Below are 24,126 nucleotides of genomic sequence, written 5' to 3' on the forward strand. Positions count from 1 at the left end.
TCAGTAAGGCTCAACTCATTTCTTAGCCGGTGGCCATGACACCAGCAATCAAGCCGGTGGGCCCGGGTCAGTTGCTTCATTTGGAGGCTGGGCATGGGTACCAAGAGAAAAAGCAAGAAGTATCCAGTACCTTAATGGTGCCATCTGGGAGTTGGTAGGTCAGAATGTAGCCATCGATCTGAGCAGAGGGGGGCGTCCAGGTCAACACCCCCCCGGACTGTGTAACGGCAGACGGACGAAGGTTTTTGGGAGGGTCGATGTCTGTATACAGAAAGTCAGGTAATTATTATTAGTCGGTATTTCTGCAACCGAGGCAAGATCATTTTTGATGTGTTAACATATTTTCTACCAACTTATCCTTCCCATGGCAGCAGGCAGTTCCCAGGCAGTTCCTCCCCAGCAGCAGGCATGGTCTCTGCTCTTCCTTGCCACCAGCCCCTTATGACCTTAGTTTCTAAAAGCACACTCCAGGGGCACCTGGGTGGCGCGGTTGGTTGAGCATCTGACTTCAGCTCAGGTCACGATCTTGCGATCCGTGAGTTCGAGCCCCGCGTCGGGCTCTGTGCTGACAGCTGGGAGCCTGGAACCCGCTTCGGACTCTGTATCTCCCTCTCTCTCTCTGCCCTTCCCCTGCTCACGCCGTGTCTCTCAAAAAGGAATAAATGTTTAAAAAAATGTTTTTAATCAAAGCACATTCCACACCCGCTGAGGACAAGGCGACTAAGGAAGAGGGGAGTGGGTAGGGCCGAGACAGTGCACCTATGCTCCCAGGTTCCCCACAGATTCGCCAAGAGTGGTGGGTGCGAACAGTCCAGATCATCCAGATCAGCAGGCAGACTCCCAGCGACAGCAGGGCTCCCGAAGTGCCCCGGAGTGCGGATCTGAGAGAAACCTGTGCACAGAAACCACGTGTCCCGGCAAGCACCTACCTGGAAAGACGACCACAGAGCTGCCCACCCCCCACCCCACGGCTGGCACTGGGAAACCACCCAAGACTTTACACACAGCGCTGGAGAAGGAGCGAGCCCCCTAAATCAGAGATACCGACCCACCAGCAGAATGGGGGCTTGCGACAAACATTAAGTTGGCGTAGAGATTTAAAGTTCTATTTCCTACCTAACTAAACATATGGCCTTAGATGCACACCCTGTACAGAAAGCGTGGGGAAGGCGTGATGGTGGTGGTCTTGTGCAAAGGAGAGGAAGAGAGAGAGGGAAGAAGAGGCAGAGAAAAAGCAGAGCCTTCCTTGTGGCTCTGAACGTGCGATGGGGAGGGGGGGAGGGGGAGGAGTACACGCTCTGGAGACCGGGAAACCAAAACTCAGCAAGAATTCTAGTCAAAACCATATTAATTGGTCAGATGGCTCGTTTTTTTAAACCCAATAAGATATTGAATGAAAAATTCCCATTTTGAAAAATCATCATAGAGGGTGATTTTAATTTAGAAGTTCCCAAAAAAGATGTCTCCAGGCTATTTTCTCCTCAGTAGCATTTCGGCCGAGAATGGAATTGCAATGTTTTAATAGAAATCAGGCAGCTGTTGTTTTGAATTAGGATGTTTTGACAAATTTTGAGTTCCTGTAATATCAGCTCGGTTTGACTTTCTAAAGTGTAACATCTGGCATGGATTTTATTCTTTCCATCACACTACAGAACTAAATTTCCTGCTTCCAAACATCAAAGCAAAACCTTAACTATTTAAATATCTTAAGCTGGCCTCTGCTACGTCTTTGACTGCCCACCAATCCCCTGGTTATGGACTTGAGATGTCTTAATTACTTCCACATTTCTGTGAAGTACAAAGATGGTAATATTGTTGTCTTTTTTAATTATTATTTAAGAGAGAGAGAGAGAGAGAGAGAAAGAGCATGCAAGCACAGGAGGGGCAGAGGGAGAGAGAGAATCCAAAGCAGGCTCTGTGCTGTCAGCTCAGAGCCTGGAGCAGGGCTCTCGATCCCACAACCCTGGGATCATGACCTGAGCCAAAATCAAGAGTTGGACACTCAACCCCCTGAGCCACTAAGGCACCCCTTATTGTCTTTAAAAATGGGAAGAGTGAGAGGCACTTGGGTGGCTCAGTGGGTTACGTGTCCAACTTCAGCTCGGGTCATGATCTCATGGCTCGTGAGTTCGAGCCCCGTGTTGGGCTCTGTGCTGACAGCTGAGAGCCTGGAGCCTGCTTCAGATTCTCTCTCCCCCTCTCTCTCTCTCTCTGCCCCTCTTCCACTCATGCTTTGTCTATCTCTCTCTCAAAAATAAACATTAATTTTTTTTTAAATGGGAAAAGTGAAGCAAAGAGAAGATAATGAAGGAACAGAGGGAGAAAGGAACGAGGGCGACAGAGAGAGGAGAGAGGAGAGAGGGAGGGAGGGTAAAGGAAAGAAGGAAGGAGGGAGGGACTGGCTGCCTCTGGGGAACAGCATTGACTATTAAGGAGTCTGGGCTGTACAAGAGTTTTTCTTTCTACGTGTTCCTTTGAATAGTTTGAATTTTTTTTTTAATGTAAGTATACTTTACTCTTTTAATTAAAAAATCCTGCTAATTGTAACTTATAAGGAAATTCAAGGCACCTCTAACTCCAGTGGCCACACATGGTGTCCCCCGCCACAAAGGGGATGGCCAGCCCTTGCCCAGATGTCCAAAGAGACCCGAGGACGTCAGGGTGGGCACAGGGAGTCTCTCGGTCCCTGTGAGGCCCCACCACACACACAAAACACAACAGCCCAGGCCCCTCTGATCACTAACTGGAAAGGGACAGTGAGGGAGAAAGACACTCCACCACCGCCCCCAATCCGGGACGTGGACACAGAAGTGCTACGTTGCCTCCCTCTTCTCCAAACTGGAGCCGAGGCCCACCAGGTTCTAACATCCAGGTGGAGAGCCTGGGAGCTGGGCAGGGCGGAGGACAAGCTGATGGAGGCCCCGCACAACCACCCGGAAGAGCCACACACTTTCACTTTCACACTGCCTCCTCTACACTCCTTTTTTTTTTTTTTTGAAGTTCATTTATTTTGAAAGAGAGAGAGAGTGCACACCAGTGGAAGGAAGGCAGAGAGAGAGGGAGAGAATCCCAAGCAGGCTCCGTGCTCCCAGCACAGAGCCCAACGTGGCTTGAACTCCTGAACCACGAGATCACGACCTGAGCCTAAATCATGAGTCGGACACTTAACCCACTGAGCCACCCAGGCACCCGTCCTCTACACTCTTCTCAATCAGAGCCCTCGTATCCGCGTAAGGTAAAGAAGGAACCACTCTGAGGCATGTCCTCAGGTGAAACAACGGCCTTCCCTACTCCCCTCTGCACCCCTAGGTACAGACGACTGCTCTGATGGGTGTGCAGGGTCCCCGGTCCCAGGCCTTTACAGTACCTGTCAGGGCCATGGTGTCCGCCTTCTTGCTCTCCCGGGCCCCCTTCTGGGCCCACACCTGGACCGTGTACTCCACGCCCGGCCTCAGGCCCGTCAGCACGGTGCTGCTCTGCTCCTTCCCCACCGGCACCTCCCCGGTGTCTCCATCGGCGGACGTGTAGCGCACCATGTACCTGTCGATGACGGCCTGCACCGGGTCCCAGGAGACGGTGGCCGTGTTCTCCGTCACCCGGTCGGTCACCAGGTTTTGGGGGCTGTCAATGTCTTTTGAAAAAGGAAAGGCTACATTTTAGAGCCAAGGGAGACCATCCTACCTCCCGACCCTGTCTCTAGGAGCTCTCCATTCAAGTTATCTTTAATAATGATCCAATTCCATCGCAACCAGGAGTGAAAGGCCCCTGGTTTCCATTTTCCAGGGAAACAAACCACTGGACACTAATATGGAAATTTTCTCCCTAGCTTCCACAAAAATAACAATAAAAGTCTCCCGAACAACAAGACAAGCCACCCAAACTGCTGTTTGAACAACCTCCTCTGGTTGTCTCCACATTATGTGGTGGTTTTGTTTTACAGAGTCTCAGAGTTGAGAGGTCAGATCTTCCCACCTTCTTGTCTCTTACAAAAGGGGAAGAGAATGGAGGTCCAGAGGAATGAAAAGGCTCGCCCAAGATCCTGCCATTTCCCTGTGTTAAAACGCAGACAAATCCCTCTCTGCTCTGAACTTTGAAGCCTCCCGCCTTCTAAAGGACTCTGCTCCTTTTCATCTGCCCTCTCTCCAGCACCATCAGCCTCTCCCACTCTCCCGCCCCTCTGCATGCCTCAGCCCACGGACTTCTCAGGAGAGCGGTCTGCATGCCTCCACTATCAGTCCGCCCCTCACATCCACTCCTCGAGCAGTGAAGTTTGGCAATTTTTGACACCACGTCACCGACCCCACTAGTATAGGTCACCGCCGACTCTGCACTGCCAGATCCGACGGACGCTCGCCACCCCCAGAGGCGTTTGGCAGAGCTGACCCACTCCCTCTGTCTTAAATGCTCTCGGCTCTTGACTGGTGTGACTACACCCTCCACTGGTTTTCTCCTAACTACCCGACCCCTTCTCCATCTCCTTTGTCGGCAACCTGGAAATGTGGGGCACCAAGGCCCCCGTCTTCCTCTCTACACCTCTCCCTAAGCGAACCCATCCACGTCCGTGGCTCTGAATGCCAACCAATGCTCTCAGCTCCCTGATACACGAGCCCCTGGCTTGCATCCGCAACCATATACCCAGCACAGCACGTAGCCTATGTTGGACGCTCGACCAATATTTGTAGGATCGATGAATAAATCAATTAGCCAAGGAATCGCACAAGTTTCTCCAGCTTAAATGTCTGAAAGTCTTAACATCCCCCCCCCAACACCGAGCCTATTTATCTCTGAGCCTCCCCTCTCCAAAAATGATGCCCCAACCTTCCATGTTGCTCAAGCCAGAAACCCCGGTCTTACCTGATTCGTTTTCTTCCTGCCCCACACCTCATCCATCAACAAATACTGCCATTTATAACTCCAAAATATGTGCTCAGATACTCCCTCTCCTCTTTCCCAATGGCCATCATCACCTCTTGCCCGGATTTTACACTAGAGTCTTCATTAACCCTCCTAACGCTACCCTTGTCACGTCCTCTGTTTATTCTCTTCACTGTGGCCTGAATAAACTGTTTTAAACAAATATGACATCGTGTTGCTCTTCTTCTAACAAATGTAACCTTCCTTCAGGCACGTGGGGTCCTGTGTGAGTGACCCTGCCTCCTTCCCACCCGCCCCACGTCACCTCCTCTCTCGCCCTCTTGCGCTCCAGCAACACCAGCCCCCTTGCGGTCCCGTGTCCATCTCAGCTGCTGCAGCTTAGGGCCGTCAGGTGCACTCTTCCCTCAGCCAGAAGCGGCTAGTTTTCTCCAATACCCATCCTCCCCTTCTTCCGTAAGCATACTGTCCAGTGGATCTCTCTGTAATGATGGAAGTACTCTGCCCTGTCCAATACAGTGGCCATTAGAAACGTGGCTCTGGGGGCGCCTGGGTGGCGCAGTCGGTTAAGCGTCCGACTTCAGCCAGGTCACGATCTCGCGGTCCGTGAGTTCGAGCCCCGCGTCAGGCTCTGGGCTGATGGCTCAGAGCCTGGAGCCTGCTTCCGATTCTGTGTCTCCCTCTCTCTCTGCCCCTCCCCCGTTCATGCTCTGTCTCTCTGTGTCCCAAAAATAAATACACGTTGAAAAAAAAAATTAAAAAAAAAAAAAAAGGAAAAAAAAAAGAAACGTGGTTCTGGACCATCTGAAATGTGGGGAGTCCAACTTTGAAAATAATTTAGTTGCTTTTAATTAATTAAAATTTAAGCTGCCACAGGCAGCCAGGGGCTACTGAATTGGAGAGGATGGTCTAACAGAAGGGTAAGGTGGGCACATGATCACCCAGCTGAAAACTCCGTTTCCCAGCCTTTCCTGTAGTGAGGTCTGGCACCGTGCCTTGGGTCTGGCCAGTGGAACACGAGAAGAACTAAAGGACGCGTGCAGTGTTCCAGTCGTGTCCTTCCCTTTCCCAGGTCCCTTTCCACTTCTGGAATGAGGACAGATGACCACACAGACGAAGGCAACCCCCTAGGGGTGACTGAACACAATACCGAAGGAGCCGGGGTCTCCCGTGCCGTGGGGCTACCTCATCAGCCCTGGGCCACTTCTACTCTGCCCACTCCACAAGAGAAGAGTAAGCTTCTTTCTTGTTTAAGGATATGTTATTTGGATGTTGCTGTCTATATGTATCTTAACCAGGATTCGTTCCATCCCGTCTAAGAAACACCTCTACCCTGCTATTCTTTATACCTGCGCCAGGTACATCTCCTTCATAGAACTTATCATAATTATAGTTACAAGCTGGTTTCCTTGTTGATTGTCTTTCCCACTGGACTGCAAGACAGCAGGAATCATATTTGTTTTGGTGCCACTGGATCGCAGGCCTGGCCTTTGGAAAATGCTCACCAAAACTTAGCGTAGGCCAAAATGAACACAGAGCTCCAACCTCCAAGGAAACACTTATTCCTCTAAACTACACACCATCTATTAAGGCAAACCCACAGAAAACAGCTTTGCCACAAAACAGTTCTCTAATCCAGTGCTTTTTCGGAATTTTATGTTGTTTTTACCATTCTATAATTTTTTATCACTGAGAAGCAGAGCTGTTAAAACACAAGCCTGGGGAAAGAGTTTTAAGACCTTCACAGGACTGTTCAGTATGTACCCCATAACTATGCTTTGATTTTTTTTTTTTTTTTTTTTGGTATGGGAATGAGGTTATTTTCCAACAAACCTGCCTAAAACAGTCCCTGAGTCACAGACCCAAAAGGCAGCAGTGGCATAATTCAGCAGCAGCATCAACCCCTAGTGATGACCCCAGTTTCTGTTCTCCTCCCTCCTGTTACCTGTGGGGGCCGTGGTGTCCGCCTTCTTGCTCTCCCGGGCCCCCTTCTGGGCCCACACCTGGACCGTGTACTCCACGCCCGGCCTCAGGCCCGTCAGCACGGCGCTGCTCTGCTCCTTCCCCACCGGCACCTCCCCGGTGTCTCCATCGGCGGACGTGTAGCGCACCATGTACCTGTCGATGACGGCCCGCACCGGGTCCCAGGAGACGGTGGCCGTGTTCTCTGTCACCCGGTCGGTCACCAGGTTTTGGGGGCTGTCAATGTCTAAAAGGAAAAGTACTCATCAACGTGCACTAGTTATAGGCCACAGAGTGCAGAAACTCACATCGTTTGGCTTGGAGTGAGGCCCTTTCATGTTACGTGGTCTTTCCGTCACCTACGCTCTAACTGCTTCACTAACATATGTCTTCTCTCCCCAGACAGAGTTGGGCTCCTCAAGCAGAAAGCACAGTAAACCAAAATCTGCAAATCTACACTATTACCTTTACCAAGAGTGTAACAAAACAAATCTCATTATTGATTTGGGAAGCATATATCAAACTCCCACTATGTGCAAGGCATGGTGTTATGTGGCGTTCAGGGTTCAGTTGAAGACACAGTCCATGCTCACAAGCAGTAATCATTTTGTTTCTAGCATCATGTCAATGGAGACTTCTGATCTCATCCAAGATGATTCTAATAACTAGATGCAAATGTCGGCTCCTAGAGGAAGAGGGCAGCGACCATATCTCCTCTGGGTTGCCACAGCCTCGTAGAGAACACAGCACATGGTAAATGCTCAACACACATTGCTGAGTGGATCAGCCAAATGAAGACCAGTTTTAATATGCTTTACACATCATAGATGCACTTGTAACGCTGGTTGGCTGGTTAAATCACTACAGAAATACTGCCAAACATCTCTTTCCCAATAAAATTAAAATATAACATGTAAGTTACCCTTATCCTCAAAACCAGATTATCATGATTCATTCATGCTAAAGCACACCACATAGATCAACTTGCTCTGGTAGATGTAAAGTCTATTTTATAAAGTTGAGTTATCAACATATTATTTAATAATATTAACAACATTTGATTTTAATTTTCTCCTCCCACTCAAAACACAAGGACAGACCCTTAATGCTGTCCACAGTGAAATATCCACGCACTCAGACCAGGAGCAGCTGGACACGACCATCCAATCACGGGAAAACTGCACTTTGCAAACTGCCACAGGGGACTGACTTGTAAGGAAACCAGTTAAAGGGACGTGAGAGGCGGTGTGTGCAGTCTCTTATGAAAGGACACTATTCTGCTCTTCTATAAGTCATTGATTCTTCCAGGGTCAAACAGGAAAACAACTCTTGACCAGCCACACGCTTAGGCCTTACATTCTCAAAGAACAAGGCTCCATTACCTGTCGGGGCCATGGTGTCTGCCTTCTTGCTCTCCCGGGCCCCCTTCTGGGCCCACACCTGGACCGTGTACTCCACGCCCGGCCTCAGGCCCGTCAGCACGGTGCTGCTCTGCTCCTTCCCCACCGGCACCTCCCCGGTGTCTCCATCGGCGGACGTGTAGCGCACCATGTACCTGTCGATGACGGCCTGCACCGGGTCCCAGGAGACGGTGGCCGTGTTCTCTGTCACCCGGTCGGTCACCAGGTTTTGGGGGCTGTCAATGTCTGAAAGGAAAGTTAAAGCGCACCATTAATAAGCACCGAAGAGGGAGACCGTGTTGCTTGAAGGGAGGCAGTTTCCTGGTCTTGTGGTTTTCCCATGTCCTGTCAGTTTTCAGGTGTGTCACCAAGACCGAACTTCTCTCCACAGCTAGACTCTTGGATCCTCAAGAAGGCAGCACAGGATAATGGAATGAGCAGGAGTATCCAGAGTCAGAAGAGCTAGTTTGCAGTTTCAGCCCAGAGATGCAGAGCAGAGGGGCAGGAAAAGCCCTGAGCAGAGCCAACAGACTGGGGATGTAGGCCCAGCTCTGCCATCAGCCAGCCATGGCCCTGGACAGCTAGCACTGCTGTCCCCAGCTGAACCTCAGTTCCTTCTTTGTAAAATATGGGCCTTACTAAATAGATACGAAGGTACCATAATATGCAATGAATATGCCACAAATCTGACTCCATGAATCATCAGCTGACTTTGTGACTTGTAAAAATCATTCACTTCTTTGTATTTGAGATTTCTTAACTATAAAATGGGGATATTGATTCCTGCTCTACCCATCTCACCAAATACCTCTGAGGACGAAGCAATTGAAGAATATAACCCTCATTCATTGCTGGTGGGTATATAAAATACTGCCACCATTCTGGGAATAACTTGGCCATTCCTCAAAAAGTGAAACATAGAGTTATCATATGACCCAGCAATTCCACTCCTAGGTATATACCCAAATGAACTGAAAGCATATGTCCACACAAAAAGTTGTACCATAAACGCTCATAGTAACCCTATTCACAATAGCCAAAAAGTGGAAAAAGCACAAATGCTGATCAAGTGACAAATGGATAAACAATGTGTTACATCCATACAATGGAATATTATTTGGCAAGAAAATAAAGTACCCATACATGCTCCAACATGGATGAAATTTGAAAATATTATGTGTAGTTAATAAAGCCAGTCACGAAAGACCACATGCTGTGTGAATCCATTTATATGAAATGTCCAGAATAAGGACCTTCTGTCTCTATAGAGACAGAAAGTAATAGTTTCCTAGGGCTGGGGGGAGTGGGGGCAGGAGGCACTATTAACGGACATGGGGTTTCTTTCTGGAGTGATGACAATATTCTGATTAGATAATAGTGATGGTTGTAGAACTCTGTAAATACACTAAAAACCACTGAACTATATGCTTTAAAAGAGTACATTGTATAGAAAGTAAATCATATCTCAATAAGTCTGTTCTTAAAAAATGAGGACACAGAGATGAATGAGCTTTAAAAATTATGAACTGTTACAGGATGTAAGTGCAACTTTAGGACCCTGAGAACGGAGCACACAGTGCTTCAGAGAGGATTTATCCCCTAAGAAAACAATAACCATTCCTTGCTTCAAAAAGATCAGAGTGAAAAAAACACTTCCCTAAAGTACTAGGCTCGCAGATCCTAACATATATGGTTTCTTTATATCTTTTCCCTCTTAAGACAAAACATTTCAACGATTGAGTACAAATCAGAGGAACAGTGGGTAGATGGGACCGATCACCATCTATCTTTATAAGACCAAAGTATGAGGCCAATATGAGCTCCTTATTTGGAGGTAATGTGTAAAAGGAAGGTGAGGGATGGTGTGTGTGATCTCCTACAAAGGAACACTATCCTGCTCTTCCATAAATCATCTAGTCCACCAGTGTCAAAGCAGGAAAACAAAACTTGATTAGCCATAGGTTTAGGTCTTACATTCTCAAAGAACAAGGCTCCATTACCTGTCGGGGCCATGGTGTCCGCCTTCTTGCTCTCCCGGGCCCCCTTCTGGGCCCACACCTGGACCGTGTACTCCACGCCCGGCCTCAGGCCCGTCAGCACGGCGCTGCTCTGCTCCTTCCCCACCGGCACCTCCCCGGTGTCTCCATCGGCGGACGTGTAGCGCACCATGTACCTGTCGATGACGGCCTGCACCGGGTCCCAGGAGACGGTGGCCGTGTTCTCCGTCACCCGGTCGGTCACCAGGTTTTGGGGGCTGTCAATGTCTTTAAAAAAGATATTTGGAAAGCCTAAGCTTTGAAGCCATGGAAGAAATACCCACCACCCACCACTCTCATTTCATCTTCTAGAACTCTCTTAGCACAAGGCAATGGTATTCCCATCCAGAATCTGCTGGGAGTCAAGGGAGAAAGGAACCCCAGTTCCCAATTTCAAAAGACTACACATTGTAAGCTTAACATACTCTTTTGGCTTTTAGCTCCCTAAAATATATGAGGAACGACATCTTCTTAACAACATTATGTCACATCACAACAGTCATTAAACATCTGCCATGACGTTCAGGGTACCTAGTTTATCATTTTATCATGGGCTGCTTCACGGGCAGTCATTCTAAAAGTATTATCACAAGCATTGCAACGATCAGAGCCTATAAACATCTTTGCTGAGTCCGCTGAAAACATGGCCACCGCCATGTTTCTCCCTTCCTGTGGGCTGAGTGGTTTCGTGAGCAGCTCACCACGACCAGGCAGAGAGAGCTACCAACTACCACCTCGCTGAGGTCACTACTAGGACTCACTGTCCTTTTTGGTCTCTGTGACTTTCTCTGCAAAGTCTCTCATCTCAGGCCGCCTTTTGGGTATCATGCACACTCAAATCCGCATGCTCAAAATTCAATTCTGATTGATCTTTTTCTTATTACCTGTTGGGGCCGTGGTGTTGGCTTTCTTGCTCTCCCGGGCCCCCTTCTGGGCCCACACCTGGACCGTGTACTCCACGCCCGGCCTCAGGCCCGTCAGCACGGTGCTGCTCTGCTCCTTCCCCACCGGCACCTCCCCGGTGTCTCCATCCGCGGACGTGTAGTGCACCATGTACCTGTCGATGACGGCCTGCACCGGGTCCCAGGAGACGGTGGCCGTGTTCTCTGTCACCCGGTCGGTCACCAGGTTTGTTGGGCTGTCAATGTCTGAAAGGAAAGTTAAAGCGCACCATTAATAAGCACCGAAGAGGGAGACCGTGTTGCTTGAAGGGAGGCAGTTTCCTGGTCTTGTGGTTTTCCCATGTCCTATGTCAGTTTTCAATTGTTTCAGGGACATAGACCTTCTCTCCACAGCTGGCCTCTTGGATCCTCGAAGAGGCAGCACACGACAGCAGGATAAGCACTAGATCCAAGTCAGAAAAGCTGTGGTCCTGCACATCTCAACGGTCTCTGGCTGGGCCTCAGCCTCATCACCTGCAAATCTGGGGTTCAGGTCAGATAGACTTTAGTGTTCTTTTGAGCACTAATGTTCCATGCATACATCTAATTTCATAAATTACTAACTTGTTTCATGACCTTGGACGGCTCACCTCACCTCTATGCATGGATAAAATAGGACTGTTAATAGTTATTGTAAATATTTCACTGGATGGCTCTGAAAACCAAGACAAAAAATACCATGTAAAAAGGGGCCTTGAAAATACTGAAGTATTACAGTGTCTGCAGAATAAAAAAAGCAGGACAAGATATTAGTGTATAGCCTGGAAACTAGCTGTATTAAATGAGTTAACAATATGCCCTTTGTGACAACTCTTGGCACAGAGTAGATGCCCAATGACCATAAGCTATTACTGATATCACCTTGCTGATATTTTATGAGTGAAGAAGATTATGCTCCTCCAAACTATACACAGAGAAGGTATTCAAAAATGCAGTCACCAAGAAAATAACAACATGTCTTTGTTCCAAATAGTTTATTGCAAAAGTCGTTTCCCTAAAGTCTTTGCCTCTAGGTCGTGTCACATATGTGCAATGGTATGTTCAAGCAGGACTCCTCTTATCTTGGTTTGGGCTGTGACTCCAAGAAAACTGGTATCTACATTCCAATCTGAAAGCCCACAGTCAAAGTAGGACCAACAGTCCCGTGGCCCTTAGCTGGCCAAACCATCTCCAGACAATGAAAGAGGTTGGAGAGGCCAAAGGGATGGGACTTCAAGAGTGGATTTCTTTGGGCAGAGTTACACTGAGTTTCATGGGTGAGACCCAAACCTCAAATGAGCAAGTGTTCTCAATCAGGAATGATTGGCAATATCTGGAGACCTACTTGGTTGTCACAATTCGGTGTGGGATGCAGAGGCTACTGGAGTCTAATGGGTAGAGGCCAGGGATGCTGTTAAACAGCATACGGTGCCTGAGACCAACCCCTGCAACAAAGATTTCTCCAGCCAAATATTTCACTAGTGCCAAGACTGAGAAACTCTGCCCAACACTTGGGGAACACCGTAGGCTGGTGTCTGACATGTATCTAAAATACCTAAGGGGTGAGAAAATGGCTGTTTGCTCTGATAGAGAGCATTGCAAAAGAACCATGTATCTAGTTGAATGGATTAAAGGATGCCTGCATATGCCCTGTAGACCAGACATGGACCAAGGAAAGAAGAGCCCACCTGGGATTATTTTAGAAGCTGTCCAAGACACTCAGCCAGAGGGGTGAGGTGATGCCACCAGAAAGGCACTGGAGTGCACCCCACATGTGTAGGCAGAGGAAGGGGAGTAGGTGACCAGCAGGAGAGATGCATCTGTCACAGGATCACTATGATGACAGCTCAGAGTGTAAGAGGGTCCCTGAAGAACGCACAGAAGTGCTCCACGAGGGAAACATTAGCTTTAACACTGGTCAGGCCCCATGACAGCTGTGAAGGTTATAGTAAAACAGGACCCCTTACCTCTCCTTCTCCTGACCCCTGGCCTCTCTCCAAGCTGTACCAAACATAAATGGGCCAGAAACTACAGTTAGCATGCTAGAAGGAGGGTGTCTGAAGTATAAGAAGGGAAATACAAGAGCAGTCGAGCAGACCCCCCTTCCCATGGCAAATGGCCCACGCCAGTGGAGAGGAGAAGACTTAACTTTAAATGAAGTATTGATATAGACATTTTAATTACTAAAATGATATGTGTTGAGGACTAAAAATGACTAGATACTTGCTTATTTTTAGCTAATAGAGCATTATTATTATCTCTGCCTAAAACATTCATCCGAAGGGCAGAAATAAAAAACAAGTTCCAAGAAAGGGTTTAAACAGGTGAAGAGGGAAAACAAAGTTGGTTTGGGATCACAGTCCGGCTTCCCCCACATGGAAGGCACTTGTGCTTTCATCCCGTTTAGTCCGTATCAGGTGAGGCACTTCGTGTGTTCACAACACGGAAGATGCACAGGCAGAGAACAAAGGACCACAAGCAATCACATCAATCTTTAAAGACCAAAGTTTGAAGGCCGCAAGATGAGCTGTGCATTCTACGAGAAGCCATCAAATAGAAGTTAAGGCATACAATGAACTCTATAAGCACACCATTGCACTCTGTAAAACCTCCCTTTCTGCCAAGGTCACAGAAGGAAAACCAACTGAAACAGACATGAGTTTAGCAGTGACACAGGGATGATGCACGCTCCGTTACCTGTCGGGGCCGTGGTGTCGGCCTTCTTGCTCTCCCGGGCCCCCTTCTGGGCCCACACCTGGACCGTGTACTCCACGCCCGGCCTCAGGCCCGTCAGCACGGTGCTGCTCTGCTCCTTCCCCACCGGCACCTCCCCGGTGTCTCCATCGGCGGACGTGTAGCGCACCATGTACCTGTCGATGACGGCCCGCACCGGGTCCCAGGAGACGGTGGCCGTGTTCTCTGTCACCCGGTCGGTCACCAGGTTTTGGGGGCTGTCAATGTCTTTAAGAGAGATGAAAGAAATGTAACATTTACCAACTCTCTGGTTCCAGAGAGGCCAGCACATACACAGACAAAATGATGATCTCAACAAATTTCAGAATCTGTTATGTGCCAGTGATTGGGATAACTTAAGGGTTTAATTAAGCAAGTGGTCTGAAATTCCAAGAATGAGCTAATAGCATGTAAGGAGACGTAGGGTTTTCAGACAAAGCCAAAACAGTCTCAGCTCTATAAACTTTACCCACAAGTAGACTCTGGATTTTAAAAAAATTGGTCTTCATATACAAATTTCTCCATTACCCTGGGTTTATATAATACACTCTTTGAGTTCTGATTCCCTGTACCTGAAAGCAATTATACTTCAGTAAATCTCTGCAGTGGCTCTAATATTTTATTTGGGAATAAAAATATCCTGAAAGTAGGAGCTGTTAGTTCTTTCCATATAAAACATTATGCCTACAGCCAGAGCACCAAAAGACTTCAACTGATGGTCTTTGAGGTCTGGGCTGATAAAAAAAAAAAAAATAATCCTACTTGGGTAGGAATCTGTCTGGGTTTCAATACAGTTAAACTGGGTTGGAATCTGGGCACCGTTTCTTAGTTGCTGACTTTGGACAGACTCCAAATTTAAGTCTCCGTCTCCTCATCTCCACAAAGAAGGAAATACCAGTACCTACCTCACAGGTTATGACAAATCACAGATGAAATATTCACATGGAAAAATGCTTGAATATAAGCTCTTTGTTATTACAAGTGTCATTCGAGGCACGAAATTCCCCCCTTTCTCCTTGAAATGTGAACCTCTGAGTCAGAAATCCAAGTAGTTGGGTACATGATTAGCAATGCCTTTATGATCCTGTTTCAAAAACCACTTCCTCAAAATGGCTGAGCTTTCCGAAACAGCAACTGCATCTCAAGCCCGTGCCCCATTGCTCGACACGCATGGCCAGGCCAGCGGGATGGAGCACACAGCCAAGGAGACAACTTGCCTTGAGGAGCAAAGACATACAAGGGGGAGTTTCATTCTGGGATTCTGAGCTGGCTTTGATGCTGCCGCCCCATCCTTCATGACTCCCCTCTGTCCACCACCAACACCACTTAAGATTGTTAAGAGACTTGCATATTAAAAATAAGACACAACCAGCCCATCCTATCCTTACATCTTATGCCTTATGCTGCCAACCCCCCCCCCCCCAGCAGCTGAGGTGCTAACTCACACCACCGCCACCTGAGAGCGGGGAAGATTCTTCTCTATCCCAACTTCCACCATCTTAAAAAGACTGACCCACAGGCCTCCCTTTCACAACACTCAAAATCCTAGAAAACAGAAAGCCTTGTGTAATATAAACCAGGAGTTGGCAATTTACAACGCATGGGCCAAATCTGACCCACTGCCTATTTTTATAAAGTTTCATTGAACACAGTCATACCAGGTCATTTACATACTCTCCATGGCTGTTTTCACATTTCAATGGCAGAGCTGAATAGTTGTATCAGAGACGGCATGGTCCCCAAAGCTGAAAACATGGACTATCTGGCCCCTCACAGAAAGTCTGCTAGTTTAAACAAATCTAGATCTCACCCTCCTTACTGGCAACTTCTCCTTCCCCTGGAGGAGATAAGGCCCACCTGGACCCAGGAGGCTACATGCCATTAAATACTTCAAGGGCTAGGGGCACCTGGGTGGCTCAGTCCGTTCAGCATACGATTCTTGGTTTCAGCTCAGTTCATGATCCCACAGTTCATAGGTCCGGGCCCCCCCCCCAGCCCCCACCGCTGCCAGCACAGAGCCTGCTTGGGATTCTCTCTCTCCCTCTCTTTGCCCCTCCTTCACTCACACTGTCTCTGTCTCTCTCAAAATAAACTTTAAACAAACAAACAAATAAGTGAAAAAATAACCAAAAACTTCAAGGGCTGTTTGCTGATTAGCATTTGCTATGGACTGAATATTTGTGCTCCCCTCCAACTCCCAGGTTGAAGCCCTAACCACCAATTTGCTGGTATTTGGAGGTAATTAGGTTTAGGTGAGGTCGTGGGGGTGGGTTCCCTATGGTGGCATCAGTGCCTCACAAGAAGAGTTTCTTCTCTCTGCCCTATAAAGGTGTAGGAAGAAGGTAGCCATCTATTAGCCAAGAAGAGGGTTCTCACCAGGAACTGAATCAGCCAGTGCCCAGATCATGGAGCTTTCCAGGCTCCAAGATTGTGAGAAATAAACCTCTTTTGTTTAAGCCCCCAGTCTATGATATTCTGTTATAGCAGCCAGAGCAGACTAAGACACGTTCTAAGAAATAATCACTACTACCGCTCGCGTAGCCCTTGCTACATGTCGGGCACTTACATGAATTCACTCATGCAACCCTCACAACAACTCTTTGATGTAAATACTCATATGCCCCATTTTACAGACAAGAATGTGAGGAACAGAGGTCAGCTGACTTGCCCAAAGTCCCTCAGCTACTAAATGGCAGAGCTGGGATTAAAACTTGGACAGTCAAGCTTCTGAATCCACATTCCTAACTAATTAATGGCTTCTCTGGGCACCTCTGTACTAAGTGACTGTCCAGAATGGAGCCCAGTGAATAAGAAAATCCTTTTCTAGGATTCCTGTCAAGTGTCTGCAACCTCAAGCAGCCTCCAGGATTAGACTGCTCTGGACTCAGGGACAGTACCAGCGGAGGGTTTAAACACAAAGCAGGTGTGGGATACGCTCCCCTGCAGCCTCAGGACATCTGCAAACCCAAGCTGGGCCGAAGGCGGGCTATATTTCACAGCTGGGTGAAATATAGGGACCCGTATGGTTTCTGAAAGCTTAAAGGCAGAATCGGTACGTTCGGTGACTGTTGACTCAGGATGCAAACCATTTCCATGGTCTGAAAGAGAGCTCCAGATTATAAGCAGAGTGCCTGTACAGCCACTGCAAACTGAGATAAGCATTCAAATTCACTGTCAGCCAAATGTTTTGAGTTTTAACGTCCAAAAAAAATGAAAATTAGGAAGTGTTACTCTTCTCTGAGAGAGTTGCATATGGAATTCTAACCCAAATAAGTATGACCTTCTGTGTAACGTAAAAAGGCTGGTTTCTTTTGTTTGAAGTTAAAAGGGGAGAAATCATAATTGTGAAATTTGAAATTGCTTTTGCAACCCCCTTCCCCACCCCCGCAAGCAAAAGAGCTGATGCTAGGTGGGCATCGGACTCCTGATTCAAAAATCAGCCTCCTCCCTGCTGTGAGGAAATCTGTTTAGGCTCCCGTTCCTCTGTTACCTGTGAGGGCCTTGGTGTCGGCCTTCTTGCTCTCCTGGCTGCCCCTCTCGGCCCACACGTAGACTCTGTACGCCTCTCCCGGCTTCAGGCCCGTCAGGACGGTACTGCTCTGCTCCCTGGGCACCGCCATGTCCCTGGTGTCCCCATCAGCAGAGGTGTAGCGCACCACGTACTTGTCTACGACAGCCTGGACTGGGGTCCAGGAGACTACCGCTGTGTCTTCTGTCACTCGGTCGGTGACCACGTTGGTTGGGCTATCGATTTCTTCATAAAAATATACGAGAAAGAAAAGTTAGAGAAGACGTTTGGCTGGCCAAAATCACAGGGGCTTCAAGATCTAGTTCATCCAGGTGACTGAGTTCCATGGTCCATACAATGCAAGAGGGTCTCTCCATCATCTGTGACAGGTGGACAACTGGCAGAGCTCTACTTGAACTGTAGGCTGAGAAAGGGCTCCCTGATGGACAAAACAATCCCTTCCATTTTGAGACCAATGAGCACGTTAGACAAGACTCCTGCAAATGCAGTCACATGAAATGGAACTCCTTCAAGAGGCATATGGAATACACCTAATGCTTCTTCTGGGAGACCCTCCAGCAGGTGCTCAAGAATAGTAACCATTCTCCTTCCTAACTCTCCTCAAGTCAAAACAGCTTCACCTCTCCAATGTCTGTATTTATAGGTTATTAACTTTTGTATCATTATATCATATCATATCATGCCATACCATATCATATTATACTTTCAAATTACAGTTTCTAGACCTGGCACTTACATCTGGACATGCTTTCTTTCCCTTGATCAAAGAAAAATCCCCAAAACTCAGTCCATTCATTCAACAATTCACTGACCATCCGTTTCATGCCAGGGAATATAATGGCACTCAGGAGTCACCAATGAACAAAACAATCAGAAATCCCTACCTATGCAAGGTTGATGTTCTAGAAGGACGAACCGAGAACAACATACCCCTCCATGTCCTAGACACCGTTCCCTCAATAACATATCTTCAGCCCACAGCCTCAGAAAATCCCTACGCTTTTCAACACGTGTCCCTGCTGACCCAGGGGTTGTCAACATTGGGCACCTCCTCAGTATCACCTGCAGAGAGCTCATTTCAAGTCTCAGATATGCACTGACATCTCTGCTGAAAAAACAAATAAGCAAGACTCCGCAGGTAATTCTGATGCACAGCCAAGGCTGAGAATCCCACATTGAGCCACATCTTCCCCATTTAAGATGCATATAAAATACATCTCCAATGTTTATTCTTGTTATATTTCACCTTATGGACTTCATTTATAATTTAGTCTTTCACTCAACATGCTGATTTTCCTTTCTAGCTTATCATTTACAAACCTAATAGGTAAGCATCCGAGTGCAGCATCCGTTCAAGGTCACTGATAAGGGCGCTGCACAGAACAAAGCTGACATTTGGTGCCAAGAACCCTCCCCACCTGCAGATCTGTACCCTTTTGGGGAAAGACACACGAAACAGGTTCCTCCTCTCAGAAATTTAAGCAGCTTTCCTTCCTCCCCATCCTGCCCTGGTTCTCTTGGCCAAGGGTCCTCCGGCAGAGAAGTTCCGACGCTACAAAGCTGCATTTTTTTCACATCAACTAGGATCAGCTTTCTTGAGCACAATGGCAGTGTCTTCTTTGTGTGCAAGGAAATGAAATATGTTCTGTCACCAGAGACAGTGCATATTTAATAAACCAACTGTCATCAATTGAGTGTATACTAAATGTAAGGTGCTTTTCACACATTACCCTATCAAACCTCATACTAACAACTCAAGGTTGTATCAGATTCCCCATGTACTAATTTTGAACATTAATAATGGTTACCATTTTTAGAGCACTAACCATACATACCAGGCTCAGAGAGGTTAGATAACTTAGCCAAGGTCACTCAGCTAGTAAATGGTAGTCACACATTCTACAAACGTTCCCTGAGTGCCTAGCTGGAGCTGGGAATTCAGTTTAACTCAGTTATTCATTTTCTATTTTTTTTAATTTTTTGTAATGTTTATTTATTTTTTGAGAGAGACAGAGCACGAGCAGGGGAGGGGCAGAGAGAGACAGAGACACGGAGCTGTCAGCACAGAGCCAGACAAGGGGCTCGAACCCACAAACCTTGAGATCATGACCTGAGCCAAAGTCAGATGCTTAACTGACTGAGCCACCCAGGCGCCCCGGTTTAACTCAGTTTTAAATTAAAGTGAGCCTGCCTGGAGCCTGCTTCGGATTCTGTGTCCCCTGTCTCTCCGCCCCTCCCCTGCCCGCACTCTGTCTCTCAAAAATAAATAAACATTAAAAAAAATTTTTTTAAGTGTGCCCCTCCCCCACCAAAAGCTTAGTCAACGTGCTAACCCTCCGTACCTCAGCATGTGACCTTACTTGGAAATAGGGTCTTTCTAGAGATAATCAGGTCAAAATGAGGTCATTAGAGTGAGCCTAATCCAGTATGACTGGTGTCCTTATGAAAGGGGGAGTTTGGACACACACACACACACACACACACAGGGAAGATGATATGAAGAAGCCCACCATGTGCCTAGAATGCCGCATCTGTAAGTCACAGATTGACAAGGATTGCCAACAAACAGCTGAAGCTAGAGGGGTGAGGAAGGACTCTCCCCTACAGCTTTCCAAGAGAGAGCGGAGCCCTGCAGGCACCTTGATCTCAGACTTTGCAGCCTCCACAGCAGGGAGACAATAAATTTCTATTGTTTTAAACCACCCGGTCTTTGGTACTTTGCTACAGCGGCCCTAGGATACAAATACCGTTGACCCCTGAACAATGCAGGAATCAGGCACCTCAATTCTCTTCTGCTCAGTCAAAAATCCACGTGTAACTTTTGACTCATGAAAAACTTAATAGCCTGCTGTTGACCAGAAGCCTTACTGATAACACGAACATTCAAGTAACACATATTTTGTATGTTGTATCATATACTGTATTCTTCCAATGATACCTACTTTCCCTTAATTTTTTCAGGATTTCTAGGCTATATTTCTAAACTTTGTCTGAGTTTTTCCAAAGTGTCACGAATCTCAAAAAACTTTTCCAGTATATTTATTGAAAAAAAAGCTGCACATAAGTGGACTGGTGCAGTTCAAATCCATGTTAAGGGCCAACTGTCTAAGCAATGAACAGAATAAAGACTCTCTGCTATGGAACTTACATTTTCCTCAAGGAGACAGACGATAAACAAGATGTGATAGTATTAGGAAGCCCAATGAGGAAAGATATAGGGTTAGAAAATGCCGAGCAAAAGCGGTTTGTGAGTTTAGACAGGGAGGTCAGGAAAGAGCCATCTCACTGGGAAGGTAACATTTGAACAAAGACCTAAACGAAATGAGGCAGCGGGCATGTACTGTCTGGGCACCTCATTCCACACAGAAGGAGCAAGTCCAAAGGCCCTGATCCACATAGCCAGGGAAAAGCAACAGGACAGAGTCAGTGAGGGGCTGAGTGGCTGGAGGTGAGTCCAGGGAGGTAAGGGGCGAGTGGACCGTGGATGGCGTCCAAGGCCACTATAATGACTGTGGCTTTTGCACTGAATGAGATAAGAAGCCCCTGGGGTTTTGCACAGAAGAATGGCATGATCTGACCTAAATTATCAAAGGGTCCCTCTGGCTGCCAGAGAGAGTACAGGCTATAGTAGGTCAAGAGTAGAGGTCACCTGGGAGGCTGTCCCAACAGTGCGAGAGAAGACAGGAATGTGAACCAGTGTGGCAGGGATGAAGTCACCAGAAAGGCTGCACTCGGGAGATTTCAAATGTAAACCTGTCAGAATCTGCCGATGGGGCTGATGTGGGATACAAATCCACCCTTCCATCCATCCATGTTGATTTGAGACCCGAACGATTTGCAGAATGGGGTGACCATTTACAGAGATGGACAGATCTGAGGGAGGGCAGGGTTTTCAGGAGAGGGCGGGGAGAATGGGACCAGGAATCTGCACCGGACACTTTAAGTGGGAGAGCCCAGCTGTGAACCATTCCTACCTGCCGAAGACCCTGCCTGATACCACTGTGTCTCAGCAGCGCCTTTTCTCATGGAAATAATCACAATAAATAAATAGCATCCGGTGTGATCTGAAAGGTTCCTGCCATCTGAATCCATACGGAGCAGGGGACTGGAGCTTGCAGTGACAGCTGGAAACAGTCTCCTACGGTTGCTCTTGGGAGACTGGCTGGGCAGATGTCACGGCAGAGGGCAGTGAAGTCAGGAGCAGACAGTGACAGGGCCTTGTCCCGGGCCTCTGCAGACTTGAGCAGGTTCTAAGAGGATGCTCAAGGGAAAGTGAGCACAAGAGAGAGAACTCGGTCCCCACCCTGGTCCCCCTTTTCTGTGCAAAGCATGATTCTGCACATGACAGGGAAGGAATGAAAAGAGCCTCCGAAGGTGACCCCTCCATCTGGGAAAATCTTGGTAGGTCGACCTTTCACTTGCATGTGTTAGAATAAAGGGGAGCCCCACTTTGGGGTTGCCTGGGTGGCTTAGTCAGTTAGGCATCCGACTTCGGCTCAGGGCATGATCTCACAGTTTGTGAGTTCGAGCCCCAAATCGGGCTTTGTGCGGAGAGCACAGAGCCTGGAGCCTGCTTGGGATTCTGTGTCTCCCTCCCTCTGCCCCTCCCCTGCTTGTGCTCTCTCAAAAATAAACATAAAAAGTTTAATAAAAAATAAAAATAAAAATGGGGAGCCCCACTCCAGAAGATCTAATCTACAAAACTGAGTATACAGAAGAAGCTAATTAAGAGCTCTAGGCTCAGCAGGAAAGTTTATTCCACTTGGGGTAGGGCATGGCGTGCTCAGTCTCTGCTCAAACACCAACCTCACATGTCCCTGCTCCAGCCCACGGCAACGGGCATTAGCACTGACTCAGGAATGGGGACATTTAGAATGGAAAGTGAGGACGGGGGAAAAGAGCTAGGACACCCTGACAGTCCTGCCTCTTAAAGTCCCTGGTCCTCATCCTCTCCAAAGTGACCCACATCTGCACAACCCAAGGTCCCAGCGGTGCCTCCCACCACCCCTCCCTGCCCCAGGCCAGTGCTTGGCCCCAGAGATGCAGGACCCAGGGCACAGGCCTATGCTTTGGGGGGTCAGGGCTGCCTTGTGCGCAGCCCTCTCAAGAGCCACCATGCCCATGTGAGTATAACCAGCCTGGTGCATCTGGTTCCCTCAACAGTCCCGGGGCACTCGAGGAATGGAGAAGAGCCAGGAAACGCATCTTGACTGTGAAGAGTACGAAGGTGGGAAAGAAAAACAGAATCCTCCCGTGCCAGGGTCAGAGATGTAGCCCAGAGAGGAGATGTGACTTCTCCAAGGTCATGAAGCCAGCTAAGAAGACTGGCCAGCCTCGAACTCAGGACTCTGCCCTTTCTCTCGATCCCCTAACAACACCCTGAGTCAGAAGGAGGGGCTTCGTGGGGCTGCTCCTCTATATGATAAATCTAAGGATGGGAACCAGATGCCACGACACAGAAGCAGGAGGACAGCCCTGGTGTTGGGACCCCAATGGGAGGCCACACTCCTGGTCCAGCTTAGCAGTACCAAAGCCTCCCTCTCTGCCAAGAAGGGATGTGAGGATCATAAGCAGTTTTTTCATGGAACAAAGCCCTCCAGCAGCTGCAGACGCTGGCTGAGTCATAGATGAGTCATGGTGGGAGACTCAGTGAGGAGACTGGCTCTCCCACCCAGCCCCCAACTCCCTGCCCACCTACTGGATGCTAGCAGCCCTGATGGGACCTTTCTCAGGGTCATGCAAGGTCAGAGAGATTTAAGACAAGACTTGGTAGACAGACTTTTAAGTTGCATGTGTTAGAATAAAGAGGAGCCCCACTCCAGAAGATCTAATCTACAAAACTGAGTATACAGAAGAAGCTAATTAAGAGCTCTAGGCACAGCAGGAAAGTTTATTCCACTTTATAATGAGATTCACCACCGGTTTGGGTAGGACATGGCTGTCCTCAGTCTGTGCTGGAACACCAACCTCATGTGTCCCTGCCCAGCCCATGGCCACAGGCATTGGGAACAGCTTTTTCCATTCACAATGGCTACTTCTGAATCATCCCTTTGGCATAGTGGAAAATGGCACAGCCAGAATCTAAAATCTATGGGCATATGAGTTTGGGGGCAAAGATGGGGGAAAGGGCCTACGCCCCTAGTTTGATAGTGAGTTCCTGGAAGGTGAGGCTTTCCTCCCGACTACCGTGGCCATGCGTCCCAAGATCTTGTTTTCTCAAGCCTCCCCTACTGCCTTCACTGTGGCAATAAAATTATTCCACAAGCATTATTTGTAGAGAATGTGCCAAAGATGAACTCCTTTTCCTGCTCTCCTCTAGCTTTGCTTCTGGAAAGGTGGTGATTTGACCTCAAGCAAACTTAAGTTCAAATGCCATTCACTGGTTCACCCTGACTCTCCTAAATTCTGTAGTCTTCCATTTTCTCGCCTGTAAAATGGGAATAATAATGTTTACAATGCTATTATAAGGACTAAAGGTAATGTTTATCAAGCCCCGCAGCACCTAGAATAACAGTGGGTACTCAAATGACAAAAATCATTATTTTTCAGCCACCGGGCGTGCATGGGTGGCTGTGTGAGGCAGGAGCTCTGAATGTTGGCAGGAGTTCATCTTGAAACATGAAGGAATTTAAGAAGGCAAGTTTTAGGGGCGCCTGGGTGGCGCAGTCGGTTAA

At 47.9% G+C, this 24,126-nt stretch overlaps 1 protein-coding gene across 1 annotated transcript in view; it reads right to left on the minus strand.

Moving 5' to 3' along the window:
* Positions 1–24,126, minus strand: part of TNN (tenascin N) — a 53,486-nt gene that overhangs the window by 18,259 nt on the left and 11,101 nt on the right. Inside the window, exons 6-12 of the mRNA XM_047076965.1 lie at positions 17,414–17,677; positions 13,888–14,151; positions 10,235–10,498; positions 8,217–8,480; positions 6,818–7,081; positions 3,368–3,631; positions 131–261 (exon numbers count right to left, since the gene is read on the minus strand). Coding sequence (XP_046932921.1) covers positions 131–261; positions 3,368–3,631; positions 6,818–7,081; positions 8,217–8,480; positions 10,235–10,498; positions 13,888–14,151; positions 17,414–17,677 — 1,715 coding nt within the window. The remainder of the gene's footprint in view (positions 1–130; positions 262–3,367; positions 3,632–6,817; positions 7,082–8,216; positions 8,481–10,234; positions 10,499–13,887; positions 14,152–17,413; positions 17,678–24,126) is intronic.

This window comes from Lynx rufus, unplaced genomic scaffold (genome assembly GCF_022079265.1).
Source record: "Lynx rufus isolate CCGP_SWC_20201006 ecotype Redwood Valley unplaced genomic scaffold, mLynRuf1.p SCAF_15, whole genome shotgun sequence".
Taxonomy (NCBI): domain Eukaryota; kingdom Metazoa; phylum Chordata; class Mammalia; order Carnivora; family Felidae; genus Lynx; species Lynx rufus.